Genomic DNA, 23,943 nt, shown 5'->3' with positions numbered 1-23,943 from the left:
CTAGCTGCCATGTGGGTGCGGGAAATCGAACCTGGATCCTCTGGAAGTGCAGCAAGTGCTTTTAACCAGTGAGCCAACCTCTCTAGCCCAAGAAACGCATTCTGTGGTCTTTAAGAAACTAGAAGACTGTGAGCCTTTCTCAACACATTTCAGTCACTGTCATTCTAAGCCTAAAGCCAAAGATACCAGACATAGGAAAAAGACCAATGTCCCTCAGGCACATAGGAACAAAGAAAAAACAATATGATCTGTTCATGCAACCAACACTGATGACGATGCTCGGGTCACGTGAGCTTCATAAACTTGCTGCATCCAATTCCCAAAAGAAAACAATAAAACCTGATCACTGTAATCCCCTACATTTGTAGACGAAAGAAGAAAAGCTACAACTCCCCAGAAACCAAGAAAGTGTTTAACAGCCAGGCGCGGTGGCACACATTTTTAATCTCAGCACTTGGGAAGTAGATGACTAATTTCAGTGAGTTTGAGACCAGCATGGGTTACATAGCGAGTTCCTGGCAGCCTTGTCTTATTTTTAATAAAAGAAAGAAAGAAAAAGCATCTAACAAATGCAACACATGTGCATCATGTTTACAAACTTTTAAGGGGTCCGAGTGAGGCTCAAAGGTTAAGAGCCACCTTAACCTCTTCTGCAGAGGACCCCAGTTTGGTTCCCAGCACCCACACTGAGTGACTCAAAATCACCTGGAACTCTAACTCCATGAGATCCAACACCCTCTTCTGAACTTCAAGGGCCCCGCCCTGCACTCAGGAACACGTACCAGCACAGGCATGCAGATAACATCATTTAAGAAATTACCAATAAACCAAGAAAGGGGTCGGATTTAAAAACAAACAAACAAGCAATAAAATAGGCAGTAAAAAGAGAAAAGAAAAAAAATAAATTTAATAATTGTCCATATGAAACTAAATCATAAAGATTTGACCTTTTAAAAACACCAAATCTTAAGGTGTACAGAAACAGCAAGATTGCTTTTGCTCATGTAATGTCCATGCTGATGGCTAGCTTTATGAAGCACCTGTTAAAACTGCCAGGGATATTATTTAATCCTTACAACAACCCTATGAGATAGGTAAACTTTATTCCCATTTTACAGATGATAATACTAAGGCTTAGAGGAGTCAATGGCTAAGTACATGTAGCTGGATGGTATAACCTGCATTTGAATACAAGATCTGCTATTTGGAGATCAGATCCCTAGCTGCTCAATATTACTTGTTATCCAGTCAGGTTACCTTATCAACTAGATAGCGGAACCTAATGGTAAGGTTCAAGCTGGGGCTTGAACCCAGGTTTCTTCCTGTCAATGCTGTCTTTGCTTTTAGAAGACACTACTTTCCCATTGAATCCTCCTACCTCTTCCTTTTAACTGAACACTCCTTTTTCTTTCTTGGAAGTTCCAGCCCCGAAATACTAGAGGAATAAATATAACTTACAGCGCCAAGGACTGAATTTCATCTCCTGCTGGGTTTAGCATTCGAAACCGCTAAGCCACAGGGAAGCCTGCCCACTCTGAGAAAAGAACATTCAAAAGCAGACTGAGAGTAATTCTCCCTTCCTAGGAATGTAGATGGTGCAAAAGACTAACCATTAGAGAGAAGAGGAGGTGGGACGAGGGGTGGAGCCGAGAGACTACAAGAACTTCACTTCATGGCTCTCTCTTTTCCCTTCCCTTCCCTTCCCTTCCCTTCCCTTCCCTTCCCTTCCCTTCCCTTCCCTTCCCTTCCCTTCCCTTCCCTTCCCTTCCCTTCCCTTCCCTTCCCTTCCCTTCCCTTCCCTTCCCTTCCCTTCCCTTCCCTTCCCTTCCCTTCCCTTCCCTTCCCTTCCCTTCCCTTCCCTTCCCTTCCCTTCCCTTCCCTTCCCTTCCCTTCCCTTCCCTTCCCTTCCCTTCCCTTCCCTTCCCTTCCCTTCCCTTCCCTTCCCTTCCCTTCCCTTCCCTTCCCTTCCCTTCCCTCCCCCCACCCCTCTCTCTCTCTCTCCCTCTCTCTGGAACAAGAGTCTCTGGGCTCTGAGCGGGAGATTCCAGGTGGACGTAAATGTCCCACAAGGCTTTGAGATGATCCATCTTCTTGTGGACCAGGACCAGTTTCCAACATCTTTACTGCACCAGAGACTTTTCTAACTCCCTGAGAAGTGGCCCCCTGGAAACCAAGACTCCAGAGTTCTGCCCTGCTCTCTGGTCAGGGTTTGACAAAATCAGAAGCAAAATTCTTATTCATCCAAGTGGTGTGAATTAAAGAGAAAAATGGAGGCTGGAGAAAATCACTCAGCTGGTAAAGCCCTTGCCTTGTTAAGCACAGGACCTGAGTTTCCGCCTCCAAACGCATGTGAAATAGCAGGAAGTGGTGGTATCTACTGTAAACCCATAAGGGCTGGGAGTGTAAAACAGGTGAATCCCTGGCATTCACTGGCCAGTCAGCCTAACTGGTGAGTTCCAGTCCAGTGGGAGACTCTACCTCAAACAAACAAAAATCCATACTGGCACTTGAGGAATAGCACCCAAGACCTCCAAGCCTCCATAGACACGTGTGGACACCTGTACAAATATGACGTGTGTGTGTGTGTGTGTGTGTGTGTGTGTGTGTGTGTGTGTGTGTGTGTGTGTGTGTGTAGACAGAAACAGAGAGACATAGACATAGAGAGGAGGTGGTGGGGAGGACAGAGACAGAGAGGAAAATGGTATTGACAAGTCAAGAGGGAGAATAAAAGTCTCTTCTGCTTGTTTTGTTATGTGGGCTGACATCTCTTAAGTGTTGGGGAGAATAGCACCTTGATAACACCCCAAGCTAGCTGCACCATTTCTATTTCCTGCATAAGGCAGATGGTGTAGGACGAGCATTCTGGAACAAGGAGTCTAGATCAAGGAAGGAGCTGTTGAAAAGGGAAGGGGACTAGTCTAAGACCTCAGTGGAAGCTGTTTCTAAACATTGTCAGGGTACACAGGGTAAGCAGTGGGGGGAAAGATTTGTTTTCCTTTCCCAGATGAATGTCAAAAATCTGCATTCCTCCAGAGTACTGTTGGAGTGATCATTTCCTTCTCTGGAAGAACTTCACCTCCAAGGTAAAAGGTATAGAAAGTTAACTTTCCCCTGTGAATTATATATAGAGAAATATTTCCCAGAAGCCACAATGGTTCAAAAAAAATATGGGAAAGAGTATTTTGAGTCTTACAGGTAGTTTTGAATCCTTCTTGGTTTTTAATTTTATGTGTGTGAGGTTAGGAGCAGCAGGGCATGGTGGGATACACTATAACCCTAGCCCTTAGAAGGTACCATTGAGATGATCAGGAAGCCAAGGTCACTTTTCCCTACATAGTGAGTTCAAGGTTACCCTGGACTACATGACAGCATGTCTCAACACACACATGAATACATGTACACACACATAAACATTAAAAAGAAATCAAAACAATTAGAAAACCCAGTGTAACACCAGTGGTCACCTGAGCTGACTGGAGTCAAACTGAAGTCCTCCCTGCCATTTACTAAGATCCTTCACTGACCTAAGCTTATTGTAATATGTGCGAATGAGCATTAGTATGGCTGTCATCAGATTAACTATAATAAATGTGAACTAGCCAGTATCTCCAGAGCTCCCAGGGACTAAACCACCAACCAAAGAGCACACATGGTGGGACTCATGGCTCCAGCTGCATATGCAGCAGAGGATGGCCTAGTCAGACATCAATGGGAGGAGAGGCCCTTGGTCCTGTGAAGGTTCTATGCCCCAGTGTGGGGGAATGCCTGTGCCAGAAAGCGGGAGTGGGTAGGTTGGTGAGCAGGGGGAGGGAGCAGGGGGTATGTATGGGTAGGGTGTTTTTCAGAGGGGGAATCAGGAAAGGGGATAACATTGGAAATGTAAATAAAGAAAATATCCAATGGGAAAAAAGATTAACTATAATAGCTCTTGTTTGAAGCACAAAGCATTGTCCCCATAGAAAAGAGATGCTTCTTGACTTATAATAGGGCTATCTTCTGACAAATTATCACATTAAATGAAAAGATCAGAAATTTCTAGTGCCTTCATATTTAACCCATAAAACACCAGAACTTAGAAACATCGTGGGCTGGAGAGAGAACAAGGGTAGTTTGTCCTCACAGTCAGGTGGCTGACTGCGATGGGGGCTCCCTGCAACAGCTCAGAGTCATGAGAAAGGACAGGTCATCTTGTTTTGCAGCCCTGGGGAAAGAACAGGACCAAAGTAGGATGTCAACTGAGTGCATGTTACTTTTGCTCCATCGTCAGGTCAACACACAAACAAACAAACAAAGAAACAACCCTAAATCGATCCATTGTACACCTTAGCTATTCTACCAAGGAGTGGGAAGAGACAAGAGGGCACGTGCCTACAACCTCAGCTTTTAGGAGGTGAGGCAGGAGGATGAGGAGTTTAAGGTGATTGTTGTCTACATAGTGGGTTTGAGGCCAATGTGAGTGAGCTATCTGATACTCTTTGGGGGAAAAATACAGAAGAAAGAAGAACAAGTCTTTTGGCTATAGCTCAGTTTTAAAATGCTTGCCTAGCATTCATGAAGCCCTGAGTTCGAGTCTCTGTACCACCACACACACACACACACACACACACACACACACAAAGTGCAAAACCGAGGCAGTGAGATATCTCAGCAGGTATAAGTCTGGAGTCCCGAGTTCAATCCCTGGAACCCACATAAAGGTGGAGAGAGAGAGAGAACCAGCCCCATAGAATTGTCCTCTGACCTGCATGCTGTGTCATGGCACAGGGGTACCTACACACACACACACACACACACACACACACACTCACACACACACACACACACACACACTCACACATGCACACACACACACATACACGCTCATACAAGAAACAAACAAACAACACATCTTTAAAAAGAATCAGAATTGAATCCAAATGCTGGGCAGAGCTTCTGTTCACACAAATAGCCAGCTAGGATTTCCAAGTCTCCAGGTCAGTTCTTCACCCAGGCCCACATCCTGGGTGCAGAGCAACCCAGGACTCACAAGACAGCGTTTACTTTGGGAACCAACAAAGGAAAGCTATTTGAGGTAGTGCATGGGCTAGCCACGTAGAGATGGCTAGTTCTTATGTAACAGTTTCCCCAACATTTCCTAAGGCTGACTCCTGAGGTCATATGTAATCACTAAAGGAATCAGGGAAAGACGAGACATTTCCACTGACTTCCTTGGAGGACGGACAGGATGTTAACACTAGAAATCCAGCTGAAAGGTAGAACAGGGTCAGGTCTGTGTGGTGGCAAGCATTTCCCTTGACTGAGCCCGGGGTCAGAACCCTCTAAGGCCTTCTTTTGCTTCTTCTCAACCCTGGGTGCTATGCTGACCCACTTATGTCAGCAGGAAACTTCCTGAGTCACTTTAATGACACATCCCACTCTTGATCTATCTGGCTTACCACCATGCTCTACTTTTTTTTTTTTTTTTTGGTTTTTTGAGACAGGGTTTCTCTGTATAGCCCTGGCTGTCCTGGAACTCACTTTGTAGACCAGGCTGGCTTCGAACTCAGAGATCCACCTGCCTCTGCCTCCCGAGTGCTGGGATTAAAGGCGTGCACCATCACCGCCCGGCTCATGCTCTACTTTTATTAGGTCTGTTTTAGAAAAAAAAAAATTGCCCCATTCTTAATGTTTCTATCCTCCGATTTCCCCTCCCTGCTCCATGGCTGCAAATCTATTCTTTTTATATTTAAAGTTCATTTCCATCTCTCTCTCCTCCTACAAATCCCATTGTAGTGACCACGGATAGGGCCCGAAAAGATAACACTTTGGCACATTGAATATTTTAAGCTGAAAGGGTGGGAGGAAAAAGCAGAGGGATCCTGTGATCTTCTCCTGTAGCACGCAGATTCTGGGAGAGATGTCCTTCCTATACCCAGAGAGAAAAGGGCTGAGGGACACGGAGCGGTGAACAGCCTCACACAGCCTGGCCTTCCAGTTCGTTCCCCTCGCCCCACAACTTTCCACTATAAAAACACTCAGGTTGAATCATTTCTTTGAGCCTTCATTTCCTTGCCAATGTTCTGATGTCAGAGAAGACATTAAATTTAGATGCTTTTCTCTTGATCATCTGTCTTTTGTTATAGGGACCTGGCTAAGAACATGGAGGGGTAAAAGGAAAGTTATTATTATTTTTAAAAATTTTTTATACTTCCTTTAGAAAGACTTCTCCTTTCCACCTCCAGCAAGTATTATGAATAGTTTTTTTTTTCTTTTGCAATAACATACTGAGGGGATTAGGTCATTCTTGGTACACAGGCCAAGAGGAGCCAATGGGGGTTTAAAGCAGGGGGGCTTTAAGTCTGAGTCTGTAAAGCTAGCATATGAGCTGTTAGCACTGTGACAGATGCCACACAGGGAGGGAGGGAGGGAGGGTTTGGTGTCGTGGAGACCAGCTGCAGTGTATCTGAGGGTCACATTAAACAACGAGCTGTTTTTGATCCTCTGAAATTTTCTGTTTCTGAATTATCTCAATAACAATAAAATACCTGGGGAGATGATCAAACATCTTTGCGTTGTTTATATAGATATTCTAAAAAATAAGTTATGTCTAGGGAAGGGAAGAGTGAGTAAGATTCAAGGTTAGTTCCCAGCACCTACCTTGGGTAGCTCACAATCACTTGTAACTACATCTTCAGGGCCCCAATGGCCTCTCTTGGTCTTTGTGGGTGTCTGTACTCCTATGCGTATGTGCGCGCAAACACACACACACACACACACACACACACACACTCACACACACACACTCACACACACACACACACACACAATTAAAAAATAAAATGAACTTTAAAAAAAAATTAAGTTATGCCTGTAAAAACCGCCAACTCTGTTTTATAAAGCCTGTTTACTATAGATGTTGTGGTCAAGGCTAAAGACCTGCAATGAATGTCCCAGAGAGCTCAGAACCCTGGCTCCTCCTTTAAACATGGATTCCCCTTTCCTTAGCCCCTCCCTTCATAGCAGCCCAAATCCTGAACAGGCTTTCCCTGACACCCGGGCTTTCTTACTTTCTGACTTCCACTCCTAGTTTCCCCGCTATTCCCCTGTTCCCTTTCAGCTTACTTGCCATGTTGTTTTTCTGTCAAACTTTAATAATAAAATTGTTCTAGAGCTTCCTTCTGAGTCCGTTTTAAAATTCTTTTATTAATGAGACTAAGAACGCAAAGGGAGATCGCCGTTTCCCTGGCAACAGATATTTCAGGAATGCAGACCAGGTATGGGGTTGTGGAAGAAGTCTGCAGTAAATTTCTACCTCCAGTGTAACATTTCATGGCTGCAGCCCAGGATACCGCGTTCAAGAAATACCGAGTGCAACGTGAAACCCAAAGGGTTCTTTTAGTAACTTACAGTAAAAAGAACTGGGCTTACGGGCTGGAGAACGTCTTTTGGCTCCCAGCGTGACAGGCTGCTAAATTAGACTGTCAGGGTTTGTCCTCCTTCCAAACCAAGTAAGTCAACCGTCTGTGCCCACCTTCCTGAGTCCCATGTGCGTTTCTATTCAAATCCTTCTCTAGAAAATCAAATTAGAAAGCTCAATTTCTGTAGCTCACAAAATTGTGCCCCACACAGAAGAAGGAACCGGGAAAGATTCCGAGTAAGAGACAGGCTGGGGAGATGGCCATCTGCTAAGAACCAGCGGTCTCTCCAGGGTCCCGCTCCGGTCATCTGCTGGGTGTTTGATTTGGCAAGAATCTGCAGAGAGGGCGCGGGCCTTCCTATCCCTGGAGACTCAAATTGCAGCAGCCCGAATTCCCGTGCCTCCTGCAGCCTGCAGCCTCCCTCCCGGAGCTGCCCTGCCATGGCCGCAGTTTTATAGATCTGCAAGGCAAAGATCAGAGCCACTCCCGAGGGTGGCCACCCGGGCTGGGCTGGGCTCCTCCCTAAACAAAGAGTCGCAGAACTCTCGGAGCTGCAGGGCTTCTGCGCTGGCGGAAGGCGCCAGGCTGGGTGATTGAAACCACATGTGCGGGAGGTCTGCGACAGCTGGGGGCAGACACCAGGGACCGGCGGCGGCCGCTGCTGCTGTAGCCTCTAGCGTTTCTTTAGTCCCTTGGGTTTCCAGCTAGAGCGACTGAGAGCACTAGACCACAAGCATCCTGGGAGGAGCACTTCCCCCAATAACAAAATAATTAGAAACCCCGAGGCCTGGGGTCTCTGCTTCCAAATGTACTGGACAGCATCAGACAACTTCTTGGTTTCTCAGTTGTGAAAAAGGCCCTAATTACCCTCCCAGGACACAGCAAAAGGGATGAGTCGTATTTGTGGGTGTGACGTCAATTTAACAAGGATAGCCACTACGCACGTGCACACGCACACGCGCGCGCACACAGGCACCCCAAAGTACTATTGACACTTATAAGCCTTTTTGAAGGTTTCACATACTCTATTGTTGTTGGGGTTTTTTGTTTTTGTTTTTGTTTTCGAGACAGGGTTTCTCTGTGTAGCCCTGGCTGTCCTGGAACTCACTTTGTAGACCAGGCTGGCCTCGAACTCAGAAATCCGCCTGCCTCTGCCTCCCGTGCGCCACCACGCCTGGCTCTCTATTGTTGTTGTTATTGCTATTATTATTATTTAGATTTATTTATTTATTTACTATATGTAAGTACACTGTAGCTGTCTTCAGACACACCAGAAGAGGACATCAGATCTCATTAAAGATGGTTGTGACCCACCATGTGGTTGCTAGGATGTGAACTCAGGACCTTCGGAAGAGCAGTCAGTGCTCTCAACCGCTGAGCCATCTCTCCAGCCTTATTATTATTATTATTATTATTATTATTATTATTATTACTACTACTAAACACTAATGTCTTCCTTGACCCAGGCCCTTCAACCCTCTCAAATAATTATTATTTTTGTTCTTGTTGTTTTTGTTCTTTGAGACATGGTTTCTCTGTATAGCCCTGGTTGTCCCAGAACTCATTTTGTAGAACAGACTGGACTTGAACTCAGAGAGCAGCCTGTCTATGTCTCCTGAGTGCTGGGGTTAAAGGCATGTACCACCACCAGCAACAAAATATTTTTTAGATTTACTTTTAGTATTTTATGTGTACAAGTGCTCAACATATTTGTACTTGGTACCCGAGGAGGTGGTCCTATGTGACAAGTAGGGCTCTTAACCACTGAGCCAACTTTCCAGCTCATAACTGTTATTAATTTTATAAATAGTTTCCCCTGTGTGGTCACAAGTACCAGCGTATGCACACAGGGGAAGATGAGCCTATACATTTAACTAAATGGGTATTCGTATGTGCGTGTTTGTAAGTCATTACAATCAGTAGTAAATTTTAAAAGATGTATTAACTTTTCTTTTGCCCAAGTGCCCGAGTGCATGCACACAGTCGATTGCGTAGTGCTCTTGGAAGTCAGAAGAGGGCTCAGATGCCCTGCATCTGCAGTTACAGATGCTCATGGGCCACCGTGTGGGTGCTGGGAACTGAACCTGGGTCCACGGCAGGAGCAGCGAATGCTTCTAACCACAGAGCCCTTTCTCTAGCTCCAGTTCTTGATAGATTTAAATACTTTTCCTAGACTATAACAAAGACTTACTTTTTACTCTGTGATTGAGTTTCTCATGTATCATGAGAAGGAGGGGCAGGTATGATAGAGGGATGAGCTAGGGAGCCCTACTGGGCCAAAACAGCAACAGCTCTTTCCACCAGCCCTCCGCACACTTTGTATGACCTGGTGCTGAGAATGCTCTCTCTCTCTCTCTCTCTCTCTCTCTCTCTCTCTCTCTCTCTCTCTCACACACACACACACACACACACACACACACACACACACACACACACACACACACAGTGCTGGGCTCAGCCTAAGTCCTTGCACACTCTAAGCAAATGTGCTCAGCCCTTTGCATTTGGGAGACTGAGGATCAAAGTGTTTCCTGGCGCATGAAAATGGCGTGAGATCCACTCATATTTCTCTACACAGGTCTATATTATGTAAAAATATCAAGATACATAACATCCCCGGGTCCAGAAATCCTCCCTATGCTTGGTTTTAGTCATCTTCCAAATCAACATTCCAACTTTCATTAGTATAGATTCATCTGACCTGCTTTGAACTTGAGAAATTATATGAAATTTAAATGCATTATGGTCTTCGGCGGCTTTTACTCAGTCAGGCTGAGTATTTGCAACAGAACTGGCCAAGTCTTCAAAGCCTGAGATGCTTATCAGAGGGTCCATGACAGAAAAACTTCGCAAACTTCTGAGATCCCAAATGGTTGTTTTGTTTTGTTTTGTTTTGTTTTGTTTTTTAACTCCCTGGGAGCCACCTTGGAGAAGAGGTTCAGAAAGTGACTGGACATTAGATGTAAAAATAAAAGAACAGGAACTGACAGGAGCTTAGAGTGTCTCGACTCTACAGACGGTTTTGCTATTTGGCAACTTGTAGGGTCTTGCCACGATTTCCCCCTTTTCAGGGATATATTTCTACATCTATAGGGCAGAGGGGGTGGACCCAATCTATAGGCAAGCTTCCAGAGCCTTGGGAATCCTGGAAGTAAGCCAGGTGGGAACAGTTGGGGGTGATGTTCTTAAAAAGATGGATTCTGTTTTTTCTTCCCTTTCTTTTTTCTCCTCTCCTTTCTTCTTTAAAAGAGGGTGTCATCTTCAAACTTACTATATATATAGCCAAGGGTAGCAATGAACCCTCATGGAACAATTAAAAACAAACAAACACAAAACCCAAGCTGTGCTGGCCAGTTTTACATCAACTTGACACAAGCTAGGAGAAGCCCTGATTGTGAAAATGCCTCCGTTAGATTGCGCTGTAGGCAAGTCCATATTGCATTTTCTTAATTAGCAACTGACGAGGGACGGCCCAAGCCCTTGTGGCTGATGCCTTCCTGGGTTAGTGGTCTTAGGTTCTATAAGAAAGCAGGTTGAGCAAGCCATGGGGAACAAGCCAGTAAGTAAGCAGTACTTCTTCATGGCCTCTGCACCAGCTCCTGCCTCCAGGTTCCTGCCCTGTTTGAGTTTCTTCCCTGGCTTCCTCCAGTGATGAACTATGATGTGGAACTGTAAACCAAATAAACCCTTCCTTCCCCAATTTGCTTTTGGTCATGGTGTTTCAACACAACAATAGAAACCCTAAGACACAAGCAGTCTCTATTCCACATGCATCCGTGACTCCATTCCTTACTGGTGTCTCTGCATAGATGCAGGGACAACATATCAAGAAACCAATGGATGGAACTGGAGAGGTGACTCAGTGGTTTAAAGTGTAGGAGCTCACAACTGCTTGTAACTCCAGTCCCAGAGGATCTGAAACCCTCTTCTGGCTTTCACAGGCACCAGGTCACACTGGCAGTGCACATACATGCATACAGGTGACACACTCATGTACATAAAATAAAGAAGCCAGTGGATGCTCTACACTTCACTCAGTGCCTCTGTGAGCCAGCCCTCTCACCAGCATGGGCTCAGCAGGGTCCCGCAGATCTTGCATCTAGGCTGTACTTCCTATTTTTAATCAAGTTTCCTAAGGCCAGGATGCACCTCTTGCTGTCACTGTGTGGTGGAAGGGACACTGGGTGCAGACTAAAGCATACAGACCCCAGTCCTGGTCCCCTCCCCTACACCCCCCCCCCCCCCGTGAGACGAGTAACTATGGCCAGTCTTTCTCTCTGACCCTCACTGTCCACTTTGTTAAACAATAGTAACAGACCTCTTTCTGTCTCATCACTCTGATTATTCAGGGTTTGTCCCCATTACACAGCCCGACTGTTGTCCAATTCCCAAGCTTTCTAGGTCTAGAACAGGTTAAGATCTGTTGAGTGACTTCCCGTCAGACTTGGCTCTAGACTTTCCTTCCAATTCACTGGTGTATTATAAAACCCCTCTTTCCTTGCAGGTTCATCTTCAACCTAACTCTTGTATTGTTTTCCGTGACTGTTTACTCTCACTTACTTGTCCCCAAGGTATTTATTGCACACCAACTTTTGAAGCATTTTACAGGCTGTGAAGTAGGCAAGGATAAATAATACACTGTCACTCTCCCTGTTGACAGGCAGCAGGACAGGTAGATAGATCCACAGTTACAGTATAGATACATCAAGTGCCCGTAAGAGGCTTAACAAATACAAAGCTGGTGTTCTCTTCCTGGCCCTGCCTACCAAAGTTGGGAGAGAACCTGGTCACTTAGGTTATACCCAGATATAGAAGTCTAATGAGCATCAAATGTGTATCCCTGACCAGGACCACTTTCCTTATTTCATAGAATCTTCATTTAGAGCATATCAATGAACTACTATCAACTATAGCACATCTGATGTCTGTTGGACGTTTTCTAACTTTTTAAGAAAGAATTATTTATTTTATTTATATGAGTACTCTGTAGCTATCTTCAGATACACCAGAAAAGGGAATTGGATTCCATTAGAGATGGTTGTGAGCCACCAGTGGTTGCTGGGAACTGAACTCAGGACCTCTGGGAGAGCAATCAGTCCTCTTAACTGCTGAGCCATCTCTCCAGCCAGAGTTCTTTAACTTTAATACCACCGTCTTTTCCCCTTTTCTCAGTTCACCTCTGATTTAATCTTTAGCAACTCTTCTTTCTCCTGCTTCTTCCTGTTACAGAATGTTCTTCATAATTAATGCCATCAGATTGCTTTGCCCGTAGCACCATCCTGATGGTAGTCCTTAAAAGTCTGCTGATTGAGCTATTTCAATCCCTTCCAGTTTAATTTCAAACAATAACCATCGTATAACGGTTGGAATGATGCCCCGGTGACTTCATTGACTATCAGAGCCATGAAAATGAGATAATGTTTATGAAAAAATTTTAATAATTGCACCAGGCTGTATGTACACAATATTGCTTTTGTTTTACTGTAACCCCAGATTTGAAGAGAAAGTCTGTCTGCAGTTTGGCGCTCTGTTCTTTGGTTTATAATTTTCTCAAGCTAGTCTCTTGCTCAAAGGGGATGCTCCAATCTCACAGACAAATAAACAGAGGGATTGGGACACAAAATGGTGCAGAGAAGAGCATGCAGAGATGTGAGAGAAGGTCCCGGAAGAAACCATCCTAACTCTTGATCTCAGACCTACAGCTTCCACAATTCTAAGGATACAAACGTCTGTTCTTCAAGTCACCCAGTCAACAGCACTTTGGTCTGATAACCCTGACAGACAAATGCACCTCTTAAAGATATCTACTTTGGATTCACTTTAGAGTTCAGATTAGGAAAATGTTTGCTAAGTACCTGCTCTTGTTTTCCTCTGGCTTCCATTTTGCCCCCTGCATAATTTCATGTTGCATGTTATATATGTTTGCCTAGCCGAAATCTGTAGCCAAAGGACTTAAGCACAGAGGTTAGGCCTGGTGGGGAGACAGATTGGAAAACGATGTAGTCACTGGGCCAATGCAGAGTACCATGAAAGCAGCTCATTGTTATTTTTGTAAACGTTTTTTCTCTTTTCCCTAGGAATCATACTCTCTTGCCATGAAACATGTCTGACAAAGAGAATGAAGGACAGTGACATTAAGTGTAATTGACATTAAAGCATCACTCCGGACTGCCTTCCGCAGAGCGCTTAAGGTTTCAGGGCTTTGCATGGCAGTGAGCAATGACATTCAAGCTTGCCAGTCATCTGGAACATTGAACTCTCCTCTCCCCGGGCACAAACAGCCTGCAGGGTTGGAGCAAACCCGAGTTTCAGATGTATCTCTGTGGGATAGGGCCCAACTGAAACTTCTATCTGATCTCTTCCTCTGAACTTCCCTTTCTCTCCTATCAGTGCCTCTGAGCCCCAACACCAGGACTGTATCTACACCTGCCCCCAGTGATTTGTACCTCTCTCACTTAATATTTGGGCCACAAATGGAAAACACAAAATCCTCATTCCTCGTGCCCTTTGATAAAGCTTAAAGCAGGCTGGAGCATTTATGAGAAACTGTAAACTGAATGGGGGGACCACACACACACACACACACACACACACAGAGAGAGAGAGAGAGAGAGAGAGAGAGAGAGAGAGAGAGAGAGAGAGAGAGAGAGAGAGAGAGAGAAGAGAGAGTGGCAGCATAAAACTACTTATTTACTATTGACATTTAGCTAACTAGCCCACTTAACTTGCTCATTAAACACCAATGCTTTACATTTACAGACCAGGAGAGATTTTGCTTTAATTCTTGGGCTTTTCTTTACTTGATTCTTTTCTGATCCTTTCAGGAGAAGCAATGAGTTTAGACACCTATCACAATGCTGACCTTCCTACCCAAGCTTGAATCCGATGGCCAGCCCAAGATGAACATGGAACCTTCCACTTCTCAGAATAAGGATCTATGCTAAGACCGCCCTCTCAGTCCTCTCCGCAGAGGAGGGCACCACAGGAAGGCTTCGTTAGACCCTGTCCTTACAGCACCTTTTATGAATCAGCGAGAAGCTGAGGTTTTTCCTTGTGATGGGAGTGTGCTGCAGCCAAGCTAAAGACATAGACTTCACCCTCTATCTACATTCAGACTAGTAACTATATTGGTTGCTGGGAAAACCTTACATGGAGGCCAAATAGGCCTGCTTTATGGTATTTACAGGCTCAGATTTGTATGTCTGGAGGTTGAGCCTGTTTGTGCAGGCTCCTATAAATAGAGCCTGAGAAGGTGTTTGTTTGTTTAATTGTTATTGTTGTTGTTAGACGAGACAGAACTTTACATCCGATGTCAAATACATAAAACAGATCATGTTTATATAACACATACACATGGCCACTTAGAATTAAGGAATTGCTTAAACGCTTTGGGATCAGGGATCCAAGTTAGAGCCCCAGTTCTCATGGTGGATGGACCAGCAATTACTGATAGGAATTTCTGATGAGCAGGGACAGATGAGTTAATGGGGAGAATGGGAGGTGAGTATGCAATTACCACAATTTGGTGGCTAAAGGTATTTTAAAATATGGGGGCTTGGGGAAACAAATAACAGAAAAAGACTTGATGGTTAAAAATGTGTTGACTTATTAGATTAACTGACATCTAAGTCCTTTCTAAGTGACCTTCTAGATTCCTGGTTTGTACAACACAAGGGTGTGAAGCCACAGCAGAGCTGCAGATGGGAGTAGGGACAGGCGAGGCTAGTGACAGGTGGCACATGTTTGGAGGGGGGAAGGAGCACTTAGCACTTACCTGATGATAACCATTTGTGACATGCCAAGTCTATTTTCTCATTCAATACTTAATTAACAACCATTTAAATTGAAGTCAATGCTGTCCCAACAATGGAGAAACAGGCTCAGAGATGCTTAGTCCCCACAGTTTACAAGTGGCAGCTCTAGAATCTTGTTGTATTTCCAGGACTGCTGGTTTTGAAGTCAAGTCCTGCTCTTTCACACTGGTGTGGGAGCTGGCCTCCCAGATGGCTCCCTGGCATATGCGTCCATCTGGAGTTACTGCCTCCCCTGGGGAGGACTGATCTTTTTAGCCAGTAGTATTTCTCTCATCAGAAATGATGGTGTTTAGCTTCCAAAGCTGGGTCATATAACACACTGTGGCTTCTACCCTTCTCTTTTGGACTGCTCCTCTTGGGAGAAGCCAGGCATCACAGCACCAAGAAAATAAACCAGTCACAGATAGTCTCACATACTTCCTGTGAAAACAAACATCATCTAAGTGTGTTGTCCAGGAAGCAGTAGACCGAGGGCCGTGCGTTCCCTGTTCCAGTTCATAGGCAGAAGTTGCAGATCTGCCTTAGCTATATGTGAAGATGGAGCTTCTAAGGAAGTAACTGGGCATAAATGAGATCATAATAGGGGCCTGGCCCAATCAAACATCTTCGTAAGAGGAGCCCACAGAGAATCTCTCTATTTATACACGGGAGACAGTCCATGTGAGGACATAGTGAAACAACAGCTGTCTACAAGCTGGAGGGAGTACTCACACCATGCAGCAAATCTGCTAGCACCTTGATATCAACATATAGCTTACAGAGCCCTGATAAAGTAAGTATATGTTGTTTCAACCACCTAGCCTGGGTTGCTTTGCTAAGGGAGATCCTTCAGTCCCAACCAACCTTCTAGATGAATGGAGCCTGACTGTGACCACACCCACAGGATGACCTAAGCTAGAACTGGTCAGCTAAGCCTCTTCCGAGTCCCAGATCCACAGAAACTGTGACCTGATCAGTGTGATGGTTTAAGCCACCGTGTTGGGGGTATGATTTTTACATGTAGCAATAATTGACTAATGAATGGAATAGGTTAGGGATTTACCTCAAGGCAGAATACCAGAGAAGGCGTGATATATAGCTTGAACTGATGCTTATAAGATTTCCCAAACCTGTTCCATCCCACGGATAGAGAGGCTCACAAACAATTATTCTTGTTGGCTGTGTGTTAGAGAAATGCTCACAGATAAGAAATTAGTAAATGATATTCCTCTTCTCCAAATGTGTTGTGGAACATCTCCAGGAGTGGAGAATGGGACTGAGGGAACGTCTCCTGGGATATCACAGTTGGATGTTTTCTTCCTGGGACTTCTGCTTGCTACTTTGCTAGTACATTTTTGTTGAGATTTCTATCACATTGCTGAGCCTCATGACCAACTTTAGGATAGAAACCCTCAGGGATGCAGCATCCATTTGTTGGCGAATGGAAGAGATACAGATATGACTGGGTGGCTGGCACCAATTCACTAGCTGCCTCTGGCTTCCAAAATGAGACTTAGAGGAACTTGAGGAGATAACTTGTCACAGGTCAGGCACAGCAGAGTGGGGTGTTTTAAATAGCTTAAGACATTACCTCAAATTGTTCAAGAGAATCACAGACTGTCAAAGCTAGAACTCATCCAAGACCACCTCTTAATATCATGAAAAAGGGAGAGAGAAGGCGGAGAAACTATGCCATGCTTCCGAACGTTCACGGTATAAAATAGTAAGGCACAGCCTAGGACTCTGAGCTGTTATCTTCTCTTGGTTGACTGTCTGGTGGGTTTCATCCATTTTTTACATTTGCACCCTCAGCCGTGTGTGTGTGTGTGTGTGTGTGTGTGTGTGTGTGTGTGTGCGTGTGCGTGTGCATGTGTGTGTGCGTTCAAGTGTGGAAATCAGAGGATAATTTGGGGGAGTCCATCCTTTCCTTCCACCGTGTGGCCTCCAGTGATCAAATACAAATCATGAAGTTTGGTGGCAAGCACCTTTATCCACTGAGCCATCTCTCTCACTGTCCCTTGTTTGGTTTTGTGAGAAGGGAATCTCATTATGTAGCACAGTTGGCCTTGAACTCTTAACTATGTAGCCCAGGCTTAATAGCCTTTTGCCCTAGCTTCTCAAGTGCTGCTATTATAGATATGGACCACTATGCCTAGTTTGGTTGTTTGGTCTTCATAGTTTGAGTTCGGAGTGTTCTGTTTCTCTCTGGGGGTGGGGAAGGGGGAGGGGCGTTTTCTACTGAGGTCCTCAGTATTGCTCCTCTGGTCCCTCACTTGTCTTAGTCCCTTTTCTTCCTGCTTGGTTCCTTCTGCCCCAAACTCCCAGGTTTGGTCTCTCAGAGGCTTTCCCATTGATCACTCAGTCTGCATTCAAAGCACACTGCTTGGTTCAAGTCCTGATGTCCAGCCAGCCTTTGGCAGGACAGAAAGAAGGTGGAATGGAAAGTACCACCGACTGCAGGGTTAGAGTGGGGCTCTCACGTCAGCCACTGGGCCACCCAGGGATTGTAGGCAAGTCACGTATTGCGTCCCAGCCTCTAAGTGCCCTTCCAATTATAGCCTGCTGTCTCATCAATCAGAGAGAGCAATCCCTTTTAATGAGTTAGCTAGCTAACGTTCAGCGTGCCTAGATAATATAATGCTGCAGTCTTGATATAATGCTTCTCTCTTAGAGGCACGCTCAAGAGCAGTAACTATGGTAGAGACTTTAGGCTTTGTAGATGAAGAAGGTTTGTGTGTGTGTGTGTGTGTGTGTGTGTGTGTGTGTGTGTGTGTGTGTGTACCCACGTATGCTAGCGAGGATTGAACTCGGGGGTCCTTTAGGCACTAGGCACATGCCCTGCCGCTGAGCTATATGATCAGCACTACCACATGAATTCTCTTTTCAAAACACCTGCCTTTTAAGTTAGCATATGAAGCTGTAGGTTTCACTCTGACATTCTCATCTGTATTTTTCACTGTGCTTTGCTCTTAACTTATCCCTCTCCCTCACCGGCCTCGTCCAATCCTTCCACCCACCTCTCTTCTGCTTCCTCCCCTCAAACAGCCCCCATCTGACTTTCATGTCACTTGTATTCCAATCCTCTTTATTTCTTTGTGTCTTCCCTCCCTTAAGAGCTCTTCTAACACTCTTCTGGATTGCCTCTTACTTCCAAAAACCTGCATCTCATATGTGGACATATGAGAGGAAGCAGGTATTGCTTGTCTGGGTCTGTTTCAGCTTGTAGAAATGATTATTTTGAGATCAGGTCTCATAACCATCTGCCTGAGTGTTCCTAGTATCTGAATTAAAGGGAAGGAGGGAAGACTTGTATGCCACTTTCTCCTTCTAGAAACCAGACTTGGTCCAGACAGTTCTGCCTTGCTTTGAAGGCTTCAAAACCTTTGGTGGACCCATCTCTTGCTGAGACCTCACTACTTCCTAAAAACAAAAACAAAACCAAAAAAAAAAAAAAAAACCCTCCTCATATTGTTTCCCATGTGTGTCTTGATATTGGGTGTACCACTTTAATTTTGCAATAAATCACGAAGCCAAGAGCCAGTACAGATGTTTGCAGCCCTGAAATTCAATTGTTCTTGTATTTTTTGCTCACTGAAGCACAAAGGGATTTGGTATGAGGCAGATCTTGCTTTGAACTTTGCTTTATTCTTTCCAGTTGTTAGAAGCGGCCAAGTGACTTCGCCCCTCCGACCCCGCGGCGAGTCACTGAACAGTGTTAACCACACAGAGGGAGGTAGCATCGGCATTAAAGATTATCCGTAAAGGGCTTCACCCTGTACAGCACTAGGGACCAGTGGATATGAGTGGTGAGTACTGGATGGTCCATGGCTAATTCATAGAGCCTCCTCTTAGGAGCAAGATATTCCGTGTGGTGCTAAGATAGAAATAAAAGACAGGGCTGGTGAGATAGCTCAGCGGTTAAGAGTGCCGACTGCTCTTCCAAAGGTCCTGTGTTCAAATCCCAGCAACCTCATGATGGCTCACAACCATCTGTAACAAAAATCTGATGCCCTCTTCTGGAGTGTCTGAAGATAGCTACAGTGTACACACATGTAATAAATAAATAAATAAATAAGTAAATAAATAAATAAATAAATAAATCTTTAAGAAAGAAAGAAAGAAAGCACACATGTAATAAATAAATAAATAAATCTGAAAGAAAGAAAGAAAGAAAGAAAGAAAGAAAGAAAGAAAGAAAGAAAGGAAGGAAGGAAGAAAGGAAGAAAGGAAGGAAGAAAGAAAGGACAGTCCGAGGAAGTTTGTGAAGTAGTTGCCACGCAATCTTAATTCTCAGACCTTTGGAAAAGGTAGGATATCTGTTAAGGCATTAAAGAACTCATTGTGTTTAAATTTGGATGTGCATGTGTGCTATTAAAAAACAAAAAAGACCCAAACAGTTTCTGGGTTTTTTGTTTGTTTGTTTCGTTTTCTGAGACAGGGTTTCTCTGTGTAGCCCTGGCTGTCCTGGAACTCACTCTGTAGACCAGGCTGGCCTCGAACTAAGAAATCCTCCTGCCTCTACCTCCCAAGTGCTGGGATTAAAGGCGTGCGCCACCACTGCCCAGCACAGTTTCTGGATCGTCTTTCCAAAAGCCACTCTCCCTGGGAATTATATATTTACTTTCCATGCAAAGGTATCAGCTTGTGGGGCTTCCAGAATGTGTGCATACCACATTACCAAGGAGCAGCGTGAGCCTACAGGCCAGCATGAAGACCAAACTGCAAATCACCAAAAAGAGAGCTTGCACCTGACACCAAGAGGGAGCTAGGAACAGAGAGCCAGTGGCTGAGAGGGGTGAATGGTGTTGTCTCCCGTGGATCACTGTGCTGTGCGAGTCAATGGTATCCTCCAGGTAGGTGCGGGAAGTGTCCACACAAGCCTCACATCTGATGAGAGAGAAAAAGAATCTCTTGTTGGGATGGAGTCCATAGGTGCATTAAGTCGGTGGATGTCCTATGTCAGTTTTAATTGATGTTGTTTTTATCTCTGCAGCTTCATTCTGGAGGTAATTTTCTCACATTTGACAGAGTAGAGGACCAGGGCCGGACAACTACAAGGCAGTGAGGTAAATGTTGCTGGGTGGTGGTGAGATGCCCAGGTGTGCAGGGAGCACCCAGGAAGGGGATTTCAGAGGACAGCTGTGTCTACGGGGCAGGGGAGCAGTCTTAAGTCTTTGCCAATACACTTAGTTGATCGTGGTCGCTTTCAAATCTGTTCTTTGGTATTTAGCTCAAAGGGGGAAAGATCAATTTACAAGTCATTTTTGCATCTACCAGATTTCGTCCATCCTTCCTGATGAGGATGAACTTTTTTTTTTTTTTTTTGCAAGTGGAACACTTCTATACATTGTTATTTATAACTGTGAATTCCTTCTAAATGCTTGGGGAGCTGAGAGATAGAAATCGGTGCTAAGAATCTATTGTAATAATCCAACTGTTCTCTATGAATTCAATGCTTCTCCTAAGAAGGTAAATTATTGATGAGGAGAGGCCTTGGGAACAAGTTTTGCTGTGTATCTTTGCTTCACTTTTTGTGACTTCCCCGAGGCCAGCTCACGTGACCACGGTGTAGTTCCAGAGAAAAACCAGTGTGCACAGCAACTTTGTAACTCGAGCTTCTTGGGAGCAGAGGCTGAAATCATGTGGAATGATTCGCATGGTTCATGTCCGAGAATTTGACTTCCTGACATAGAGCGCCTGCCCAGGTCCTCCTGCTATGCATTTCTTTCTTTCTTTTTTTTTTTTTTTGAACCCTCCTCCTCTCCCCCCTCCTCCCCCTCCATTGTTTTCCTGTTAACTCTCCGAGAAACAGTCAGGGTTAGGTTTCCTAAGATTTACTCAGCCAGCAACATCACACACAGGTCCAAAGCTGCAGTCACTGAGTTCTATCGAAAGGCTCCACCTGGCCTCTCCCAAGGCATCTGCCAAAGCTGCACTGTCCTCTTAATCTCCAATTGCAAACTACTTATCATCTGGGGATGCCACACGGAGATAGGTGCAATGAGTGATTTAGCCCATGAAATATTTATCAAACTTTTGTTGTGCGCCAGACGCATCACACTCCACCTGAGTGTGAGAACACGGATCCATTTTTCCTGTCCTTCTACTTTTCTTTCTTACCCAGCGTGGCTGGATCTCACCCCCCCAGAGCAGCTGTCTTCCAAGCAGTTTTCTGTGGACGTCATCCGGAAACTCGTTCCCACGTGAACTCTTGGCTTGTCCTCCTAGGAGTGGGTTTCAGCAGTCTGCGCCTCCTGCTGCCCCGAGAGTGCTAGGATGTCTGCAAGCTCTAGTTGGAGAGGAAGCTGCTGGGTACCGTGGCAGGCTTGGCACCTGAGTCATCACAGAGCATACGTGGCTATGGAGCCAGGATAGGGAGCCACTGTGCTGACAAATTGAGAGATTCAAAGAACACGGCCCCTGACGTGAAGTTCTCACGTCAGTGGGTTGGATATTAACCCAAATGCCACTAGATGCCACGGAACAGCTCTACCCAGGGGGAGGTGGACAGATGAACTAGGGCCCCACACAACATTTTGCAGGATTCCAAAGAGTTTTGGATAAAACCACACAGAGGAAAAGATGAACAAAGGGGCTGGAGGCAAGGGAGAGTAAGAAGAGCAGACAACAACCTGCTCTTTACACTGTCTAGAAGGCATTTATACATTCATTCAACAAACATCTCCCAAGTGTCCACTCTTACAGCTGATCGTTGATTTATAGTTCAGTGACTTCCAAAGAGGATTTGGGGTGATTTAAAACACATCCCCAAACAGGGATGTAAGTATCGTAAATAGAACATAGAACCATTAAGAGGTTCTAGGGAATAGTTTCTCAAGCACCTGGGATGGATTAATTGAAAGCTTGCTGGGAGGAAGCCCTGCAGAGGTGCCATGGGCTTTATTGAGTGAGAGGAAGTAACTTAAGAGTCCACAGGGAGGAGAGAAGTGTCCATAAGAAACCGCATTTAGGCAAAGAGCTTTGGAACGTTCCAGATAGGCAAGATCATTCTGAGCCGTGGAGCACAGTGCCAGTGCCCAGGAGGAGGGAGGAAGTTTGAACTCAGAAGGAAGAGGAGGTGGGAGCTGCAGTTGGAAGCATGAAGGAGCACCAGCGAGGTGGGAAATGGTCATCAAGTTCTTAATGGCAAAGCAACAAGCCAGCTGGAGGGTGGGACAAGCCAGTGGGAACATAGTAAATTCCTGCAGAAAAAACCACAGCCCAACTTGAGAGGGTCTTCTCCTCAGCTGTAGGGATTTCAGTCCAGCTGGCTAGTCGGCCATGCTCAAGTCCAGTGTCTCAGTGGGGGGTCGGGAGAGGGGTAGGGCAGGAAAACATTGGAAAGATAATAGTTTCGGGGAATTGACTTAGCAGACACACGTAGGATGGAGTGGGAAAGAGAAGGGGTGTCGGGGGACCTCTTAGGAGGCTGAACCTGGTCTAGACCCCAAGAGAAAGGGAAGCACAGTATGAGCGGGGTACAGAAGAGACTAGAGAAAGGAGACCAGTTCCAAGAGATGCTTTGTGGTTATCATCTACAGCTTGCTTCTTCAAGTGTGGTCCCACACCTGGTCATCTGGGAGCCAGTGAGGCCGGGAACCTCTGGTTCCATCTGGACACTGCTGAATCCGAACCTGCATTTTTACTAAAGCCCTAGGTATTACACAGACCGCATAAACAGTCCCCATGGCCACTGGGAACTGACAACCTGCTTTGTGTGCAAGAAGTGTGTGTGTGTGGGGTGTTGGAGAATTGTACATCACATATTTCCAAGTCTAGGTCACAAGGGCTTATGGAGGCTCAGAATCAGTTTGTACTGAGGTTGGGAGGGCCAGACTAATAGCTGGCTGAGGAGCTCTGAGACCAATCGCTAAAAGGGATCAGGGTACTTACGCTTAATTTTGTATCTTTGTGCCAGACTATTGTTCAATAAAGCCACTTTAGTCACATTGTATAGCATATAGAATTATTTTATAACAATAAGATCCAAGCTAGCCTCTCTATTGCTTGTTTGGTAATAACATCCACAGCAGTGTGGGCACGCACTATATCAAGCTTACAGTGTTTGCTCTGATAATTCTAGGCAAACAAATACTAACGGGGCAACTTAAAACTGTACTTAAGCTGGGGGTGGCATTCAAGTGGTAGGGTACCTGCCTAGTATGTACAAAGCCCGGGGTTTGCTCCTTAGTATGACTGAGCGCAGAGGCAAACACTCAGGAGCTGGAAGCAGGAGTCAGGGGTCAAGGTCACTCACAGCTACGAGTTGAAGTCAAGGCCAACAGGAATTCCTCTGGGCCCTTTTAGTTGTTTGTTTACTGCCTGCCCTCAACAGACTCTCCCAGGTTTCAGTATCTTAATTAAGGTATTAAAATTGGTAGTAAGTAACTCACTGACTGATTGCATTTTCCATGATGAAAAAGCTCATCTAAGGAAGAGTACATCTCAACACAGTGACACTGTGACACGTGTCACAGTGCTGTTGCTCGGACATCTGCCTCATCTGAGAAGAGATGACTTTGTCAATATTCCTGTTCCCAGGGTTGAACACGCTGTCATCAGCTATTTCATATAATCACCTCACAATGAGTTTGGATGACTAAACGAAGTCATATTTGCAAGTAGAGGCTTTTAAAACACGATAACAAATGCCTTAAAAGTTAATAAAAGTAACCTCAGGCTCCTTGGATTTGAAACCAACCACGGAATTTTTTTCCAATGATGTATCTATTTTTATTTTATGTAAATTATTT

General features: G+C 45.0%; 1 protein-coding gene across 4 annotated transcripts in view, besides 1 other annotated feature; it reads right to left on the bottom strand.

Moving 5' to 3' along the window:
• Clmp (CXADR-like membrane protein) overlaps positions 1-23,943 on the bottom strand; it is a 103,431-nt gene that overhangs the window by 46,722 nt on the left and 32,766 nt on the right. Inside the window, exon 1 of one of the 4 annotated variants that reach the window (XM_006510603.2) lies at positions 1,459-1,529. The exons of the other annotated variants lie outside the window; for them this stretch is intronic. Coding sequence (XP_006510666.1) covers positions 1,459-1,480 — 22 coding nt within the window. The 5' untranslated portion in view covers positions 1,481-1,529. Of the gene's footprint in view, positions 1-1,458; positions 1,530-23,943 lie in introns of those variants that run through there. 4 annotated transcript variants of the gene reach the window in all.
• Positions 6,425-9,055: an enhancer, noted in NCBI's record as "VISTA enhancer mm1624". NCBI's record gives its function as "enhancer in: limb[3/9]" and the evidence as "EXISTENCE:transgenic organism evidence [ECO:0001131][PMID:17130149]".

This window comes from Mus musculus, chromosome 9 (assembly GCF_000001635.26).
Source record: "Mus musculus strain C57BL/6J chromosome 9, GRCm38.p6 C57BL/6J".
NCBI lineage: Eukaryota > Metazoa > Chordata > Mammalia > Rodentia > Muridae > Mus > Mus musculus.
This window is presented reverse-complemented; position numbering and strand designations above follow the sequence as displayed.